At 43.9% G+C, this 15,916-nt stretch overlaps 1 protein-coding gene across 2 annotated transcripts in view; it reads left to right on the forward strand.

Moving 5' to 3' along the window:
* Positions 1 to 15,916, forward strand: part of LOC110488383 (beta/gamma crystallin domain-containing protein 1) — an 80,316-nt gene that overhangs the window by 20,562 nt on the left and 43,838 nt on the right. Inside the window, exons 3-4 of one of the 2 annotated variants that reach the window (XM_036971164.1) lie at positions 9,051 to 12,716; positions 12,819 to 13,003. In XM_036971164.1, the coding sequence (XP_036827059.1) occupies positions 9,051 to 12,716; positions 12,819 to 13,003 (3,851 nt within the window). Of the gene's footprint in view, positions 1 to 9,050; positions 13,004 to 15,916 lie in introns of both variants that reach the window. The other variant, XM_036971163.1, reaches the window with a different exon arrangement.

A 15,916-nucleotide genomic window follows, 5' to 3' on the forward strand; every position in this document is an offset into this window, starting at 1 on the left:
TCAATGACGAGACGCTTAGTTAGATAGCAAATGTTCATTTTTTCCAAAAATATTATTTGTGTAGGAGAAATCGCTCCGTTTTGTTCATCACGTTTGGCTAAGAAAAAAATCTGAAAATGCAGTCTCTACAACGCCGAACTTTTTACCAAATTAACTCCATAATATCGACAGAAACATGGCAAACGTTGTTTAGAATCAATCCTCAAGGTGTTTTTCACATATCTATTCGATGATAAATCATTCGCGGCAGTTGGGTTTCTCCTCGGAAGCAAACGGAAAAATACACGCAGCTGGAGATTACGCAATAATTGCGACGGAGGACACCAAGCGAGCACCTGGTAGATGTAGTGTAAAATGGTCAATCTTCCAATGATATGCCTACAAGTACGTCACAATGCTGTCGACACTATGGGGAAACGACAGGAAGTCTAAGCTCATTCGTTGCCCATTCACAGCCATATAAGGAGACATTGGAACACAGCGCCTTCAAAATCTGGGGCACTTTCTGTTTGAAATTTCATCTTGGTTTCGCCTGTAGCATCAGTTCTGTGGCACTCACAGACAATATATTTGCAGTTTTGGAAACGTCAGAGTGTTTTCTTTCCAAAGCTGTCAAATATATGCATAGTCGAGCATCTTTTCGTGACAAAATATCGCGCTTAAAACGGGAACATTTTTTTATCCAATAATGAAATACCGCCCCCAGAGTTCCAAGAAGTTTTAAGCAGCAACATTCTGCGACAGATACAGGATTTCCTGTATACCGTATACTCCCGTAAAGCCCAGCTCATTGGATATGTAGCTAGCTTTGTTTGACCCTGATTGGTGCCTATTTGACAAAGTTACAGTCAATCAAGTGAAGATCGGCCGCGTCATCGGCGTGCCATGAAGGCGTCGTTCTCTTACCAAATTTGGTGTCCTATAGGATATATTACACTCCTAATGATATAGTGAAGTCTGGTTACGTTCTAGGAACTCTGAGGTATAAATACAAATGTGATTTGACTGGTTTAAACAACGTTTCGGGTTTGATTTTCACAGATTTCTTTGTAAATTGAATGAGTGGAAGTAGAAAATTGATCGTGCATGCTATATGGACTTTTTTAGGATATGAAAAATGATTTTATCCAACAAAACACTTCATGTGATCTCTGGGACCCTTTGGATGATAAATCAGAGCAAGATTTCAGAATGTAAGTACACATTTCACCTTCAGTGGTGAATTTATCAAACCTATCGCGGTGAAAAAAGTGTTTTGTTGTTAGGAGATCTCCTCAAACAATAGCATGGCATTGTTTTGCAGTAATAGTTACTGTAAACTGGACAGTACAGTTATATTAACAGTAATTTAAGCTTTCAGCCGATATGTACCGACATTTGTTGTTTCTCTAAAATCTGCGATCGTGACAGAAGGCGCTGCATGATTTACAACTGTCCCGTTAACGGAACGTCCTCCACTAATCTCACACCCTTTCAGTGTGTTCTAGGCTATCAACCGGCCCTAACATCGGCGTCAGATCGAGTCTCCTGTCGTGGACGATTGGTTATGGCGCGCCGAGGAGGTATGGAACACCATAGATCAAAACTGGACGAAACCAAACGCTCTTGTGCTCAAAATATATCTTCATAAACAAAAAGGCACAGGGTGAACCCAAAGTGCAAAATATAAAGTACTCAGGAAATAGTAAGAGAGTTTTCTTTCAGGAAAACAAGTAACATTTGCAATGACCGACAAAGACAAATGGCAGAGGGAGTGTAATATAGTGATAGAGTGGGGATTGGAACCAGGTGTGTGTAATGATGATGAGACAAGTCCAGGGGATTGATGAGTGAAGGGCGTTTTCCAGCAGTAGGTTCGGCAGCAGCTAGAAGACCTGCAACGCCAAACGCCTGAGCCAGAAAGGAGAGGGAGCCAAAGCGAAGGCTGGTGTGACACATATGATAAGGAAAAACATATACAACTAATATAATATTTAAAAAATGACTTTCTTGAAACAATAAGGTTAGGGGAATACATTGTCTCATTCACCCCTGAAAACAAAGTACAAGTTACATCACTTTCATAACCAGAACATCACACACAACCGCATGCCCTTGATTTCCGTTGGTCCACAAACCACATCATATTCTCCTTTCGGTCTTTCCTTTAACAGTCAACAATTTCTATAGTAGTCTTCAAGTACATTGACGTTTCACTCTTTCTGTTCTGACAATCAGCCAAATACTAGCTTGGTCATTGATCTGTTTCTACTGCTGTATATGGCAACCGCTATGTATAGCCAAGCCAACTGCTATGGTAACATGGCATGACAACCATCATACATTAGGAGTTAGATGGACAGGATAAAGAGATCAGAGACCATGTTATAGATTTTCTACGACTTGCCCCACCAGCTTGGTATGTACAGTGCCATCTGAAAGTATTCAGACCCCTTGACTTTTTCCACACTTTGTTAGGTTACAGCCTTATACAAAAAACAATCCACAGCCATCTACACACATACCCCTTAATGACAAATCAAAAACAGGTTTTTAGAAATGTCAGCAAAATATTGCAAATAAAAAACACAATTACCTTATTCACATAAGACCCTTTGCTATGAGACTTGAAATTGAGCTCAGGTGCATCCTGTTTCCATTGATCATCCTTGATGTTTCTACAACTTGATTTGGAGTCCACCTGTGGGAAATTCAATTGATTGGACGTGATTTGGAAAGGCACACATCTGTCTATATAAGGTCCCACAGTTGACAGTGCATGTCAAATCAAAAACCAAGCCATGAGGTTGAAGGAATTGTCCTTAAAGCTCCGAGACATGATTGTGTCGAGAAACAGATCGGGGGAAGGGTGCCAAAACTTTTCTGCAGTGTTGAAGGCCACCAAGAACACACTGGCCTCCCATCATTCTTAAATGGAAGAAGTTTGGAACCACCAAAACTCTTCCTAGAGCTGGCTGCCCGGCCAAACTGTGCAATCGGTGGAGAAGGGCCTTGGTCAGGGAGGTGACCAAGAACCCGATGGACACCTGACAGAGCTCTAGAGTTCCTCTGTGGAGATGGCAGAAACTTCCGGAAGCACAACCATCTCTGCAGCACTCCACCAATCAGGCCTTTCTAGTTTTATTTTAAATGACTGTACAACCATCAAGATTAATTGTCAGATCCAACAGCAGATCTCTTTGTTTCTTGCGACCTATAACTAGCATCTCTTTCTTTCACTCTCTCGGAGGACCTGAGCCCTAGGACCATGCCTCAGGACTACCTGACATGATGACACTTTGCTGTCCCCAGTTCACCTGGCCGTGCTGCTGCTCCAGTTTCAACTGTTCTGCCTTTGATTATTATTATTTGACCATGCTGGTCATTTATGAACATTTGAACATCTTGGCCATGTTCTGTTATCTCCACCCGGCACAGCCAGAAGAGGACTGGCCACCCCACATAGCCTGGTTCCTCTCTAGGTTTCTTCCTAGGTTTTGACCTTTCTAGGGAGTTTTTCCTAGCCACTGTGCTTCTACACCTGCATTGCTTGCTGTTTGGGGTTTTAGGCTGGGTTTCTGTACAGCACTTTGAGATATCAGCTGATGTACGAAGGGCTATATAAATACATTTGATTTGATATTACAAACTAAACTAAGAGCTACATCCTGTGCTTGGATGAATATAAAATATAAAATATATTTTATATTTGAGATTCTTCAAAGTATCCACACTTTGCCTTGATGACAGCTTTGCACACTCTTGGCATTCTCTCAACTAGCTTCATGAGGAATGCTTTTCCAACAGGTGAAGGAGTTCCCACATATGCTGAGCACTTGGCTGCTTTTCCTTCATTCTGTGGTCCAACTCATCCCAAACCATCTCAATTGAGTTGAGGTCGGGTGATTGTGGAGGTCAGGTCATCTGATGCAGCACTCCATCCCTCTCCTTCTTGGTCAAATAGCCCTTACAAAGCCTGGAGGTGTGTTTTTGGTCACTGTCCCGTTGAAAAACAAATCATAGTCCCACTAACCGCAACCCAGATGGGATGGCGTATCACTGCAGGATGCTGTGGTAGCCATGCTGGTTAAGTGTGCCTTGAATTCTAAATAAATCATAGACAGTGTCACCAGCAAAGCACCCCCACACCGTCACACCACCTCTTCCATGCTTCACGTGGGAACCACACATGCGTAGATGATCCTTTCACTTACTCTGCATCTCACAAAGAGACAGCGGTTGGATCCAAAAATCTCAAATGTGGACACATCAGGCCAAAGGACAGATTTCGACCGGTCAAATTTCCATTGTTTGTGTTTCTTGGCCCAAGCAATTCTCTTCTTATTGGTGTCGTTTAATAGTGGTTTCTTTGCAGCAATTTGACCATGAAGGCCTGATTCATGCAGTGTCCTCTGAACAGTTGATGTAGAGATGTCTGTTACTTGAACTCTGTGAAGCATTTATTTGGGCTGCAATATGAAGTGCAGTTAACTGTAATGAACTTATCCAGCAGCAGAGGTGCTGACCGTAAGGCGCTACAGAGGGTAGTGCGTACGGCCCAGTACATCACTGGGGCCAAGCATCCTGCCATCCAGGACCTATATAATAGGCGGTGTCAGAGGAAAGCCCATAGAATTGTCAGACTGTTTTCTCTGCTACCATATGGCAAGCATTACCGGAGTGCCAAGTCTAGGACCAAAAGGCTCTTTAGCAGCTTCTACCTGCTGAACGATTATTCAAATGGCCACCGGACTATTTACATTGCTATTTACATTGACACGCCCCCCACCCCTCCATTTGATTTGTACACTGCTGCTACTCACTGTTTATTATCTATGCATAGTCACTTCACCCCTACCTACCCTGTACAAACTACCTCAACTAACCTGTACCCCCTGTATATAGCCTTGTTATTGTGTTATATTTTATAATTTTATGTTTATTTGGTAAATATTTTCTTAACTCTTCTAAGACTGCACTGTTGGTTAAGGGCTTGTAAAGTAAGCATTTCACGGTCTACACTTGTTGTATTCGGCGCATGTGACAAATAAAGTTTGATTTGATCTCTGGGTCTTCCTTCCCTGTGGCGGTCCTCATGAGAGACAGTTTCATCATAGCTCTTGATGGTTTTTGCGACTACACTTGAAGAAACAAAGTTCTTGAAATGTTCCGCATTGACTGACCTTCACGTCTTAAAGTAATGATGGACTGTCATTTCTCTTTGCTTATTTGAGCTGTTCTTGCCATAATATGGACTTGGTCTTTTACCAAATGTGGCTTTCTTCTGTATACCACCCCTACTTTGTCACGACACAACTGATTGTCTCAAACACATTAAGAAGGAAAGAAATTCCACAAATGAACTTTGAACACGGCACACCTGTTAATTAAAATGCATTCCAGGTGAAGCTGGTTGAGAGAATGCTAAGAGTGTGCAAAGCTGTCAGCTCGGGGATTCGATCTAATAACCTTTCGGTTACTGGCCCACCTCTATAACCACTAGGCTACCTGCCGCCCCCGTATGACACTACAAGCTTGGCACACTTGTATTTGGGGATTTTCTCCCATTCTTCTTTGCAGATCATCTGTCGTGACGTGACTTTCATTAATGTGATGACTGTTATTTATCAAATAATTACCTACTATGTTTAATTGTTACCAGATTAAAGTAATCATGTATCAATTAACTCATTAGGAATGTGGGGCACCACGGAAGAAGTTGTTTAACGAGTTACCATCTCCCGAATTAAGCTCAAGAATATATATATATATGTGTGTTATATATCGATAAGTCACTTATTAAACATTAGCTCATATCAGTCTCATTCTGAACGTCGCAGACTTGAATCTGCACAAACCCGAGTCTTACTGATCATTCCGTACCACACATTGATTTGATTATTTATTTATTAACCTTTCTGATCTCCCCATCCCGGATCCGGGTTCGTGAATACAGACTCAAGCTCATTACCATAACGCAACGTTAACTATTCATGAAAATCGCAAATGAAATGAAATAAATATGCTAGCTCTCAAGCTTAGCCTTTTGTTAACAACACTGTCATCTCAGATTTTCAAAATATGCTTCTCAACCATTGCAAAACAAGCATTTGTGTAACAGTATTGATGGCTAACGTAGCATTTAGCATTGGCATTCAGCTGGCAACATTTACACAAAAAAACAGAAAAGCATTCAAAAAAATCATTTACCTTTGAAGAACTTCAGATGTTTTCAATGAGGAGACTCTCAGATAGCAAATGTTCAGTTTTTCCTGAAAGATTATTTGTTTAGGACAAATCGCTCCGTTTTCTGCGTCACGTTTAGCTATGAAAAAACCCCTGTATCCAGGATTGTGTAAATCTATCAGCAAGTTCATTAGCATAACACAACGTTAACTATTTATGAAAATCGCAAATGAAATGAAATAAATATGCCATCTCTCAAGCTTAGCCTTTTGTAAACAACACTGTCATCTCAGATTTTCAAAATATGCTTCTCAACCATAGGAAAACAATAATTTGTGTAAAAGTAGCTAGCTAGAGTTAGCATTTCGCGTTAGCATTTAGCGTTAGCATTAGCGTTAGCATCCAGCACGCAACATTAACAAAAACATAAAAGCCTTCAAATAAAATCATTTACCTTTGAAGAACTTCTGATGTTTTCAATGAGGATACTCTCAGTTAGATAGCAGATGCTCAGTTTTTCCAAAAAGATTCCTTGTGTATTAGAAATAGCTCCGTTTTATACATCACATTTGGCTACCAAAAAAAATCCATAAATTCAGTCCTCAAAACGCAACTTTTTTCCAAATTAACTCCATAATATCGACTGAAAACATGGCAAACGTTGTTTAGAATCAATCATCAAGGTGTTTTTCACATATCTCTTCATTGATACATCGTTCTTGGACACATGCTTTCTCCCCTGAATCAAATGGTAAAGTAGAAGCAGCTGGCAATTGCGCACCGAATTCGACGCAGGACACCAGGCGGACACTTGGAAAATGTAGTCTCTTATGGTCAATCTTCCAATGATATGCCTACAAATACGTCACAATGCTGCTAAGACCTTGGGCGAACGACAGAAAGTGTAGGCTCATTCGTTGCGCAATCACAGCCATATAAGGAGAGAATGGAAAACAGAGCTTCAGAAATTCTGCTAATTCCTGGGTGATGCATCATCTTGGTTTCGCCTGTAGAATGAGTTCTGGGGCACTTACAGACAAAATCTTTGCAGATTCTGAAACTTCAGAGTGTTTTCTTTCCAAAACTGTCAAGAATATGCATAGTCGAGCATCTTTTCGTGACAAAATATCGCGCTTAAAACGGGAACGTTTTTTATCCAAAAATGAAATAGCGCCCCTAGAGCTCTAACTGGTTTTAACAAACTAAATGATAAAACAGGATACACACACACATATGGTATAGGTTGTTGATTAGAAACTTAATATGATGAAAACAGGTCCCTAGCGGACTAACACCATATGACACTTGTTACAAAAGATGGAAAGTTAGAGAGAAAGAGAGACACTTGGATACATTTGGGAACTACGTTCACAGTTAACCTAATAACTTGCCCCGAACTGCCGCTCGTAATGCATGTATTTACGCGTTGAAGGTCTTCGTTGTATATCTCTGTTGGATCCAGGCCTTCGTGAAAAGGGTTCCGCTTTGTGAAAATGGTTTGATTGGGCCTTCTCCTTGGTTTGTAAGTGTGAGTCTCCTGATTGTCCACAAGAGGTCACAATGTCCTCCTTAGTTGTCTGTGTTGACTTTCACTCGTTCTGGAAGAGTGGTCTTCTGAGGACAGCTAATCAGCCGTGTCGATGATCCCCAGAGTTGTGATGAGAGCAGTGTAGTCAATGATGATTTGAAGAGAATAACCATATGGTCCTACTTAAATTCACTTTCTTAGATACAGTACTTAGAACAGCTACTCAACCTTAACATTGATTGTTAGAGGCTACTTTGTCTTCTTCAACTTGTGTTGATTTCCAGGGTCATGACCAATGGAGACCTAGCTGCAGCTTGTGGTCCTTATAGTCTGGTATGTTAATTCTTAACTCAATCTTTTATACACTTGGATAAAAAGGGTTGTTTCCGTAATACTGACACGTTCTCTGAGCACCCTCGGGCATGGCTAGTTACTGGGCAAAACATCATAAAAAATATATGATCTTGTTAGAACTAAAATCAAATTCCTATCTTAACAAAAATATTATCTTCATCCTTTATATTTCCTACACAACGTAAAGGATGTAAACCTGATATTCACAGTGTGAAAGCTCTTCAAGTTATAATATTTTCATTAAATCACTTTTATACCATTTTTAATGACACCACAAAATATACATTAATTTCCCATATTCCATCTCTCATTATTCCCCACATTCGGATGTTGAAATATATTGTCCCAGTGTTCACTGTTGGACATGAGAGTTTTTGGGCAGCAAAACCTTCAGTAACAAAGGGATTCCATTCACCAATACTAGAGACCAAAAGGAGTCATCTGCTGCCTACAATTTACGATTAGCGTGAGGTGTCATAAAACCCCTACAGCAATCCCGCCTCCGCTCTGGAGAAGGTTTTCATCAAGGATCTCTCTGTACTTTGCTCTGTTCATCATTCCCTCGATCCTGACTAGTCTCCCAGTCCCTGCCGCTGAAAAAATCCCCACAGTATGATGCTGCCACCACCATGCTTCACCGTAGGGACGGTGACAGGTTTCCTCCAGACATGACGCTTGGCATTCAGGCCAAAGAGTTCAATCTTGGACATTTTTTTATTTAATCCATTTTAGAATAAGGCTGTAAATGTGGAAAAAGTCGAGGGGTCTGAATACTTTCTAAATACACTGTATACATACCAGTGATGCTTGCCTTTTGTGGTCAGTGGAGTTTTGCAAGCTCTGAGTAACTAGGGTTTGTTTCTTATGAAGTCAAAACATTATTCTTATGTGAATGATGCAGTGAGATTATTGGCTCTAAAAAAAATTTGTAGAGTATGAAATGTTCATTTCAAAGCTAAGAAATAATGCTCTCTCTCATTTCTCTCCCCAATCTCTCTCTTAGCACATTGCCCCCCCTCCCCCGCTCTCACTCACTATACCTCCCTCTGCCTTTCCGTCTATCGCTAGCAAACAGGCCAAGGACCTCAGCTACTCAGAGATGGACCTCCGTGCCAAGCCCAAGAGGTTTGGCACGTTCACCTTTGGCTTGAAGAGGAGGAAGAAGAAGAGTGACGGGGATCTCTCCCAGAGCATCGTGGTCCTCCACGGCCCCGAGCCAGAAGTCAAAGGGCAAGAGGAGGAGCTTCTGAACCTCAGCCTCTGGGACATCGGCCAAGGCGGCACTCTGAACAAGAGGGTAAGGTTCGCTGTGTCTCAGCCTGACCTAAACACTAAGACACTGGTCACCTCTTATCCTCCTCCCACTGTCCCCAAGAAATCGCAGGCCCAGGAGCCACCGATGGACAGTCCTAAGACTGCCACCAACCAACCAATTTCCCAGATGGATAACATTATTCCTCTTGAAGTGGGCCGGGCTACAAGAAAAGTTCCTTTAGCTATGCCTGAGATGGAGTGGAACGAGACCTCACAGGAAGAGGAGAGCCCGGATGCTCAGTGTGACAATCCGTATGCCTCAACAGACCATACTGACACAGCTTCTCCAATGGATGTTGATAGCTTTAACCCAAGTCCTCCACCTTTCCCACCTAACCCACCTCCACCCTCCTATCCATCTAGCCCACCCCCCTGCTACCCATTGAGCCCAGCTACATCATTTCCCCCCACTAGCTCTCCTCCTGCTACAGTTTACACCTCAAACCAGAGTGATGAAATGTCCCCCTTACCCAGCGCTGACCCTGTCCTTCCTGTGACTGCACTCTCACTTAGCAAAACTGAGGCCTCTTATGTTACTCTCTCCATTGGACAACCTGTTGTTGTTGAAAATATCACCACTGTTACCCCTAATACAGATCCCTCTCCCATTGCCTTGGACCCCAATATAGAAGCCACTATTACTGAAACGGACACAACTGACGTTAAAACCGAGACCTTTCCTCTGAACCCTGATTCTTTGGCTGACAACACTGAGACACCTATTCTCAACACCGTCACCTCTGCTCTTATCACTGTCAACTCTGTTACTGACATGGACACCAACTCCATCAATGATACCTCTGTCTCCACCACTGATACATCTAGGCCTATGCCTGAAACGGTCACCTCCATCACCTCTGAAGAGATCAGCACTGCTATTGCTGATCCTGGCCCCTCTCTCGCTGAAATGGTCATCCCCGTTCCAAGCACGGACAAATCTACACCTGAAATGCTAGCCTCCATTGCAAACACTGTCAACTCCATTACCAACAGTGACAACACTGTCCCCAACACTGACACTTTCTCTGCCAACACGGAGGTATTTGGAACTCTGTATGACTCACTATTTCCGCAAAGTTTCACCTCGGCACAAGAATCTGCCACATCAGACAATGACTCTACTGAGGGATGCCTTGACACCAACCTAACCATAATAAATGATGAAACTAACCCACACCTGTCCTTGGATAGCCCCTTTGATTCACCAAGTCCCATTTTACCCGAATCAGTTAAACAGGAGTATGAAACTGCCATTGATCACACTGAAGCTAGTGTCACTGACGTCCCTGTCCCCACTGCAGTCTCCAAAATGGATACCAGCCACCCTGACACAGACACCACTGCTAATACTAACCTCACTGTTACTGATACCAACACCAACTCTCAACCAGTATTCAGAGATCTTTACGACTCTCTCTTTCCTGGAATGTTCCCCTCACCTCACATATCTGGCCACACCGCATCTGCTCTCAGCACTTACACTTCTGGCGTTGTGACATCGGGCGTGATGATGGACACTCGATGCACACCTCCTAATATAGACGCTCCTTTTGAGAACAAGCTTCCCCCTGTTCCTCAAACAGACACTGCCCACCCTAGCACAGATTTCTCCCTCGCTGAGCCTGAGGCCTTTGCGCCTCTGTGCTTTGAGCCTACACTCCCCACAACTGAGCCAATGGAAATGGATGACTTAGAGCCTGAGCGTCCCACCTCAGACTCACCTCTCCCAAATACCGATATCGCTGTTCCTGATACTGGCTCTAGTGACACATGTGAATCTCTCTATGACGTTCTTTTCCCTGAACTTTTTCCTTCTGACCAGGTGTCCACCATTTCTGACCCCAACCTTGATAAACCAGTCTATGTTACGGACACCGATTCTGTTCCGCTCCGACCAGATTGCAACACTCGGCCAAACCTTGTTGATCAGTCGGAGCATTTGACCGCAGCTCTTCCAGTTGACCTTAATACAGAGGACACTGAAAACACAGATCTCGTCCTTCATCATTCTTTAATGAACATTGACAACTCTGATCACATTCTCTCGGACAATGTCACCCTCGTTTCTGACATTCTTAGCGCTAGCCACCCAAGCACTAAGAATTCCAGTACTCTTGAAACCACCATCTCCATTGATGCGTCCGTCTCCTCAACAACAGCAGAGACAATGGCTACTGAGACAGGTCAAGAAGCAGAAGTGCAGATTATGGAAGAGGAAAATGGACAGATTGAGCAGAATATTATGTCCTATGATGTAGACGTTGTCAGGGAAAGATCAAATGATATGTCCACCACGGCTACTGAGAAAGTTCAAGAAGCAGAGGTGGAGGTAATGGAAGAGGCCAACAGCATAGATTCTAATAGACAGATTAAGGAACATATGCCCTGTGATGCAGACGTTAACAGGGCAAGCTCACAGTGTGTGATCATACCAGAGAACAGCAATGCCATGGAAGTCGCCATCCCAGCGGTCCATTACAGCATCCTGGAGCATTACATGGAGGAGAGTGGCGTTGAAGAGGTGAAAGCAGAGGAAATGAAAGGAGCGGGCAAACAACGGAGGAATGGTAATGAAACCGTTGAAGCAGGATGGAGTTTGGGGTCACAGAAAGTAACGGAGGTACTGTTAGAAACGAAGGATAGAGGTCAAGAGAATGAAGTCCACCGAGAGGAGAAGAGACGCATTGAGTCCCCAGAAGACGGCGATGCAGAGAGGCTGGTGCCGGTGGAGGAGAGAGGAACGAGAGAGGTCTCGGCACTGGTGAAAGAAGGGTGGGAGGATGGGGTGAAACCAGCCCTACCTGTTCAGCAGGTGCACACACTCATGGAATGTGAGTCGCCCGCCCCGCCTTCCATCACAGAGCAGCATGGAGAGGAGGAGGGGTCAGGGAGTAACCGGAGTGCAGTTACACACGCTTACCTGGTAACAGAGGCCTGCGCTGATACACATACACTCAGACAGACCCCAGGCCACGAAGAGCCACAGGAGTCTCACAGCAGCGAGAATGAACACGCTGCCACCGGCAACAGAGAGAGACAGGACACACTCGCAACACATAACACACTCGCACACACCACAGACCGAGAGGGGAGCATTTTAGACACACTCACAGCAGAGGAAGCGGACCTAGTAACTCGTACTACCGAGGACACATCCTCTTTCTCTGAGCAGAAAGCAAAAGTAAACACCACTAGCACACATGGCGAGAACACATTTGCACTTGACAGAGAAGAGACAACGACAGATGCAGAGTCCAGAACATACACTGTAAAGAGAGAACATGAAGGGACACTCGGTACTGAGTGGATAGACAGCATTGTCACGCAGGAAACAGACCGAGCCAGTTCAGAGCAGGTGGCAGTGAATCCTCCTGTCGCACGAGACACAATCCTCGACAGACTTCGAAAGAGAGCCAATGGTCTTGCCACAGAGAGACCCGGTGCAGAGCCAGAGCAGGTGGCAGTGAATCCTCCTGTCGCACGAGACACAACCCTCGACAGACTTCGAAAGAGAGCCAACGGTCTTGCCACAGAGAGACCCGGTGCAGAGCCAGAGCAGGTGGGAGGGACGCTATCAGTCACTGCAGATACACTCCTCAACTCACTGAGGAACAGAGTCCAATTCCTCAGCCAGCCCGAAGGGTAAGGGATGACATTTCATCTGCTATCCTTACTCTGATTTCCTACTTTTCATGATGTGTGTGTTTTGAAGTGGAGGTGATCAAGTCTCATATGATCTTTCTATGCTAAATGAGTGAGTGTGTGCACTCAGATTGCACAAGTGTGTCTGTGAGTGCGAGAGAATGTGGGGACTCAGCAACAATAGGACTATAGCTAATTGCTTGGTGTGTGCTGCGCAGTAAATTGTACGAGTATGGGACTCGGTGGACTGGAGGGGGAAATTGTTGATGTCCATTCTCTATGCAATGTGTCTGGGATGTTGTTTATTGAAAATGCAAAGACTGTTATTATCTCATAATGTTGTGATTGAGGGCAATTAGCTAGAATTATGAATTGGAGTTCAATAGCACATCCCCTGTACTATGTACAGTACAGACAGTCTACTTCACTGTCCTGATAAATGACATGTGGATCTGCGTAACAGCCATCTGAACTAGACACGTTGCGCTGTAAATCCTCAGGCCATACAACTAGAATATTTACCAGCAGAGTGGATTCATTCTGCATTCACCCAGGGATTATATTTCCTGTCACCTTTTAATATTCTTTGTGGACATTTCTGTATTGCGACGGCATCCCTTTTTTGTCATTGTCGAATAGGCCAGTTTCCTTGGTGGAAGACATCGCGTGAAAGTCTCCAAGCCAGACTCGAAGTGGTGATTGGCCTCACCCATCCACCCGCATGCTTGTGGTCCTCTCTGCACCCTCTCAGTGGGATGGGCTGAAAGGAGTCATCGTCAAAGAACTTGACTTCTGTTTGTGTTAGACGGTAGACCCGAGATACACCTGTTGATGGACAATAGGCGTTGCCAATGGAAACACTTGTGGCGTAACATTTCATCGGCGCACACTGTGGTGCGCCCGTTGTCGACACCTGAACAGGAATGGCTGGGCGTGCGTGTTTGTGTGTGTGCGCACGCGACACTCTTCGTGTAGCCTATGGCTTTCATTATTTAAGATAGTGTACACTATGTCAATTGTTTCTCGTAGAACGCAGGCGCAGGTATGTTGTTTGCCTGATTGACAGGCCTTTTGCATGCCATGTGTTATCTGATCATGGGAATCTTGGACCTAGTCCTTTTTTCATGGAACACAGTAAAGAACCCAGTGGACCCACACAGTAAAGATTATATATCCAAGCCACACTGTTTTCAGTTCCTCTGAAAACATGAAAACAGAGAGGACAACACTGTACATATGTTATTTTCTTTCCCAATAGCAGCTGTTGTTTCCTGCTGCCCCCACAAGATGGCGGCAAATACATATAGTAAAGTCAAGAACACAGTGGTCCGTTTAGTTATTACAATATCACTTAGAGATATCTCTATATGCACTGAAATAGAAAGACTCAGGTTGTGTGAAAGTGGGCCGTTTCTAGAAAGTCACACAGGACACAAAATGGTTCGCTAGCCTCCGCTTCAATCAGGTAAATTGCACTCTGTCCAACAACATCTCTGGTATGACCTAGGAAGTCCTGTCATAGTCATAATGAAACCTCCACCTCCTCTTTCATGAGATAGGAGCTCTGATGGACAGGCATGTTAATGCTATGTGAAAGCTAAACTAAGGAATAACCCTTATCTGTCCCGAGGCCGACTATTACATGGCTATCGTGTTGTGGGTGGGGTGGAAACTGGAGGTAACTCTTGACACTGGCTTCAGTGTTTACCGCAGGTGGTCCATTCCATTTCCGTCCTCTCTGTTAATGTCACCTCTGTTTCCGTCACTCACAAAGAGCCAACACAGCTGGGAACGCAAGGAATGACAGCACTTCATGGAATGAAGAGGGTTCTAAAAGTTGTAAATCAGTCTTTATCTCTCCTTCCGCCCTCCTCAGCAGGTGACGATGATGACATGTAGGGTAATAACTCGGAGGCCGCCCTGGATTGGAAGGGTCAAATGTTTCCCGACGTCATCATCTGGTGCCGTCGTTGGTGCCCTCCATTCTTTGTTTACCGAATCTACTTGGATTTTCTATAATATTCAAAGCAGTTGCTTTCGAACGAGGGATTTCATGGCTAAATGAGGTAAGACAGGAAATCCGCTCATAGATTGTGTAGGACACACATGCATATTGACACATCCAGGCCAAAGCGGGAGGTTTCAAAAATACTTTCTCAGTCGCCAACATACTGGAGCATCTTTAATAAGTGAAGATCTACAGATCCAGAATATCTGTAGTGCCAGCAAAATGAATTATCTTACGGGAACTATACACCCTGATCCCAGTATGTTGAGCTACAGTGGTGGTCGTTTCACATGTCGACACGACTAAGAACCTAATGAGCTCAGTGGATGGAGCCGCTCTGTCCTCTGAAGCGGTCAGCCTGTCAGGTCACATCGAAAAGTTGCGTTGGCTCTCTGCGTGTAAACCTGGTACACCTGGTATCAGATGTACACGTGGTACCAACCAGATGAGTTCCCAGAGCTGGTTTCTGTGAGAATGGAGAGACCTGTGTGGAATGTGGAGGCACACAGGCAGGCCCCAATTCAAAAATACTGTAGTACATTGAACAACAAAAAAACATCCACAGGTGCTGCCAGGGTACAAATACTGCCGTAGGAAAATAAATACCTGCAGAACATTTCGCTGTTGGAATGTCGCTGAATTTCAGTAGTTAAGCCTGAGAAAATCTCTTTGTGATTGATGCACTGCTATTCAAATGTAAGAACATGCAACGAGTGTGTGGGGTGTTCGTTGTCTTCTTTAGACTGCAAAGCCCTCCTCCGCCTTACCCTTCAGACGGCATAGAGGAAAAACAAGTGAAAAATATATTTTTTAAAGAATGGTCCCCAAATGTGCGATTGGAACATGATCCAAATCAAATCAGTTTATTGGTTGTGTACACAGCTTAGCAAGTATTATAGCAGTGC

The sequence above is a fragment of the Oncorhynchus mykiss genome, chromosome 32 (assembly GCF_013265735.2).
Source record: "Oncorhynchus mykiss isolate Arlee chromosome 32, USDA_OmykA_1.1, whole genome shotgun sequence".
Lineage (NCBI taxonomy): Eukaryota > Metazoa > Chordata > Actinopteri > Salmoniformes > Salmonidae > Oncorhynchus > Oncorhynchus mykiss.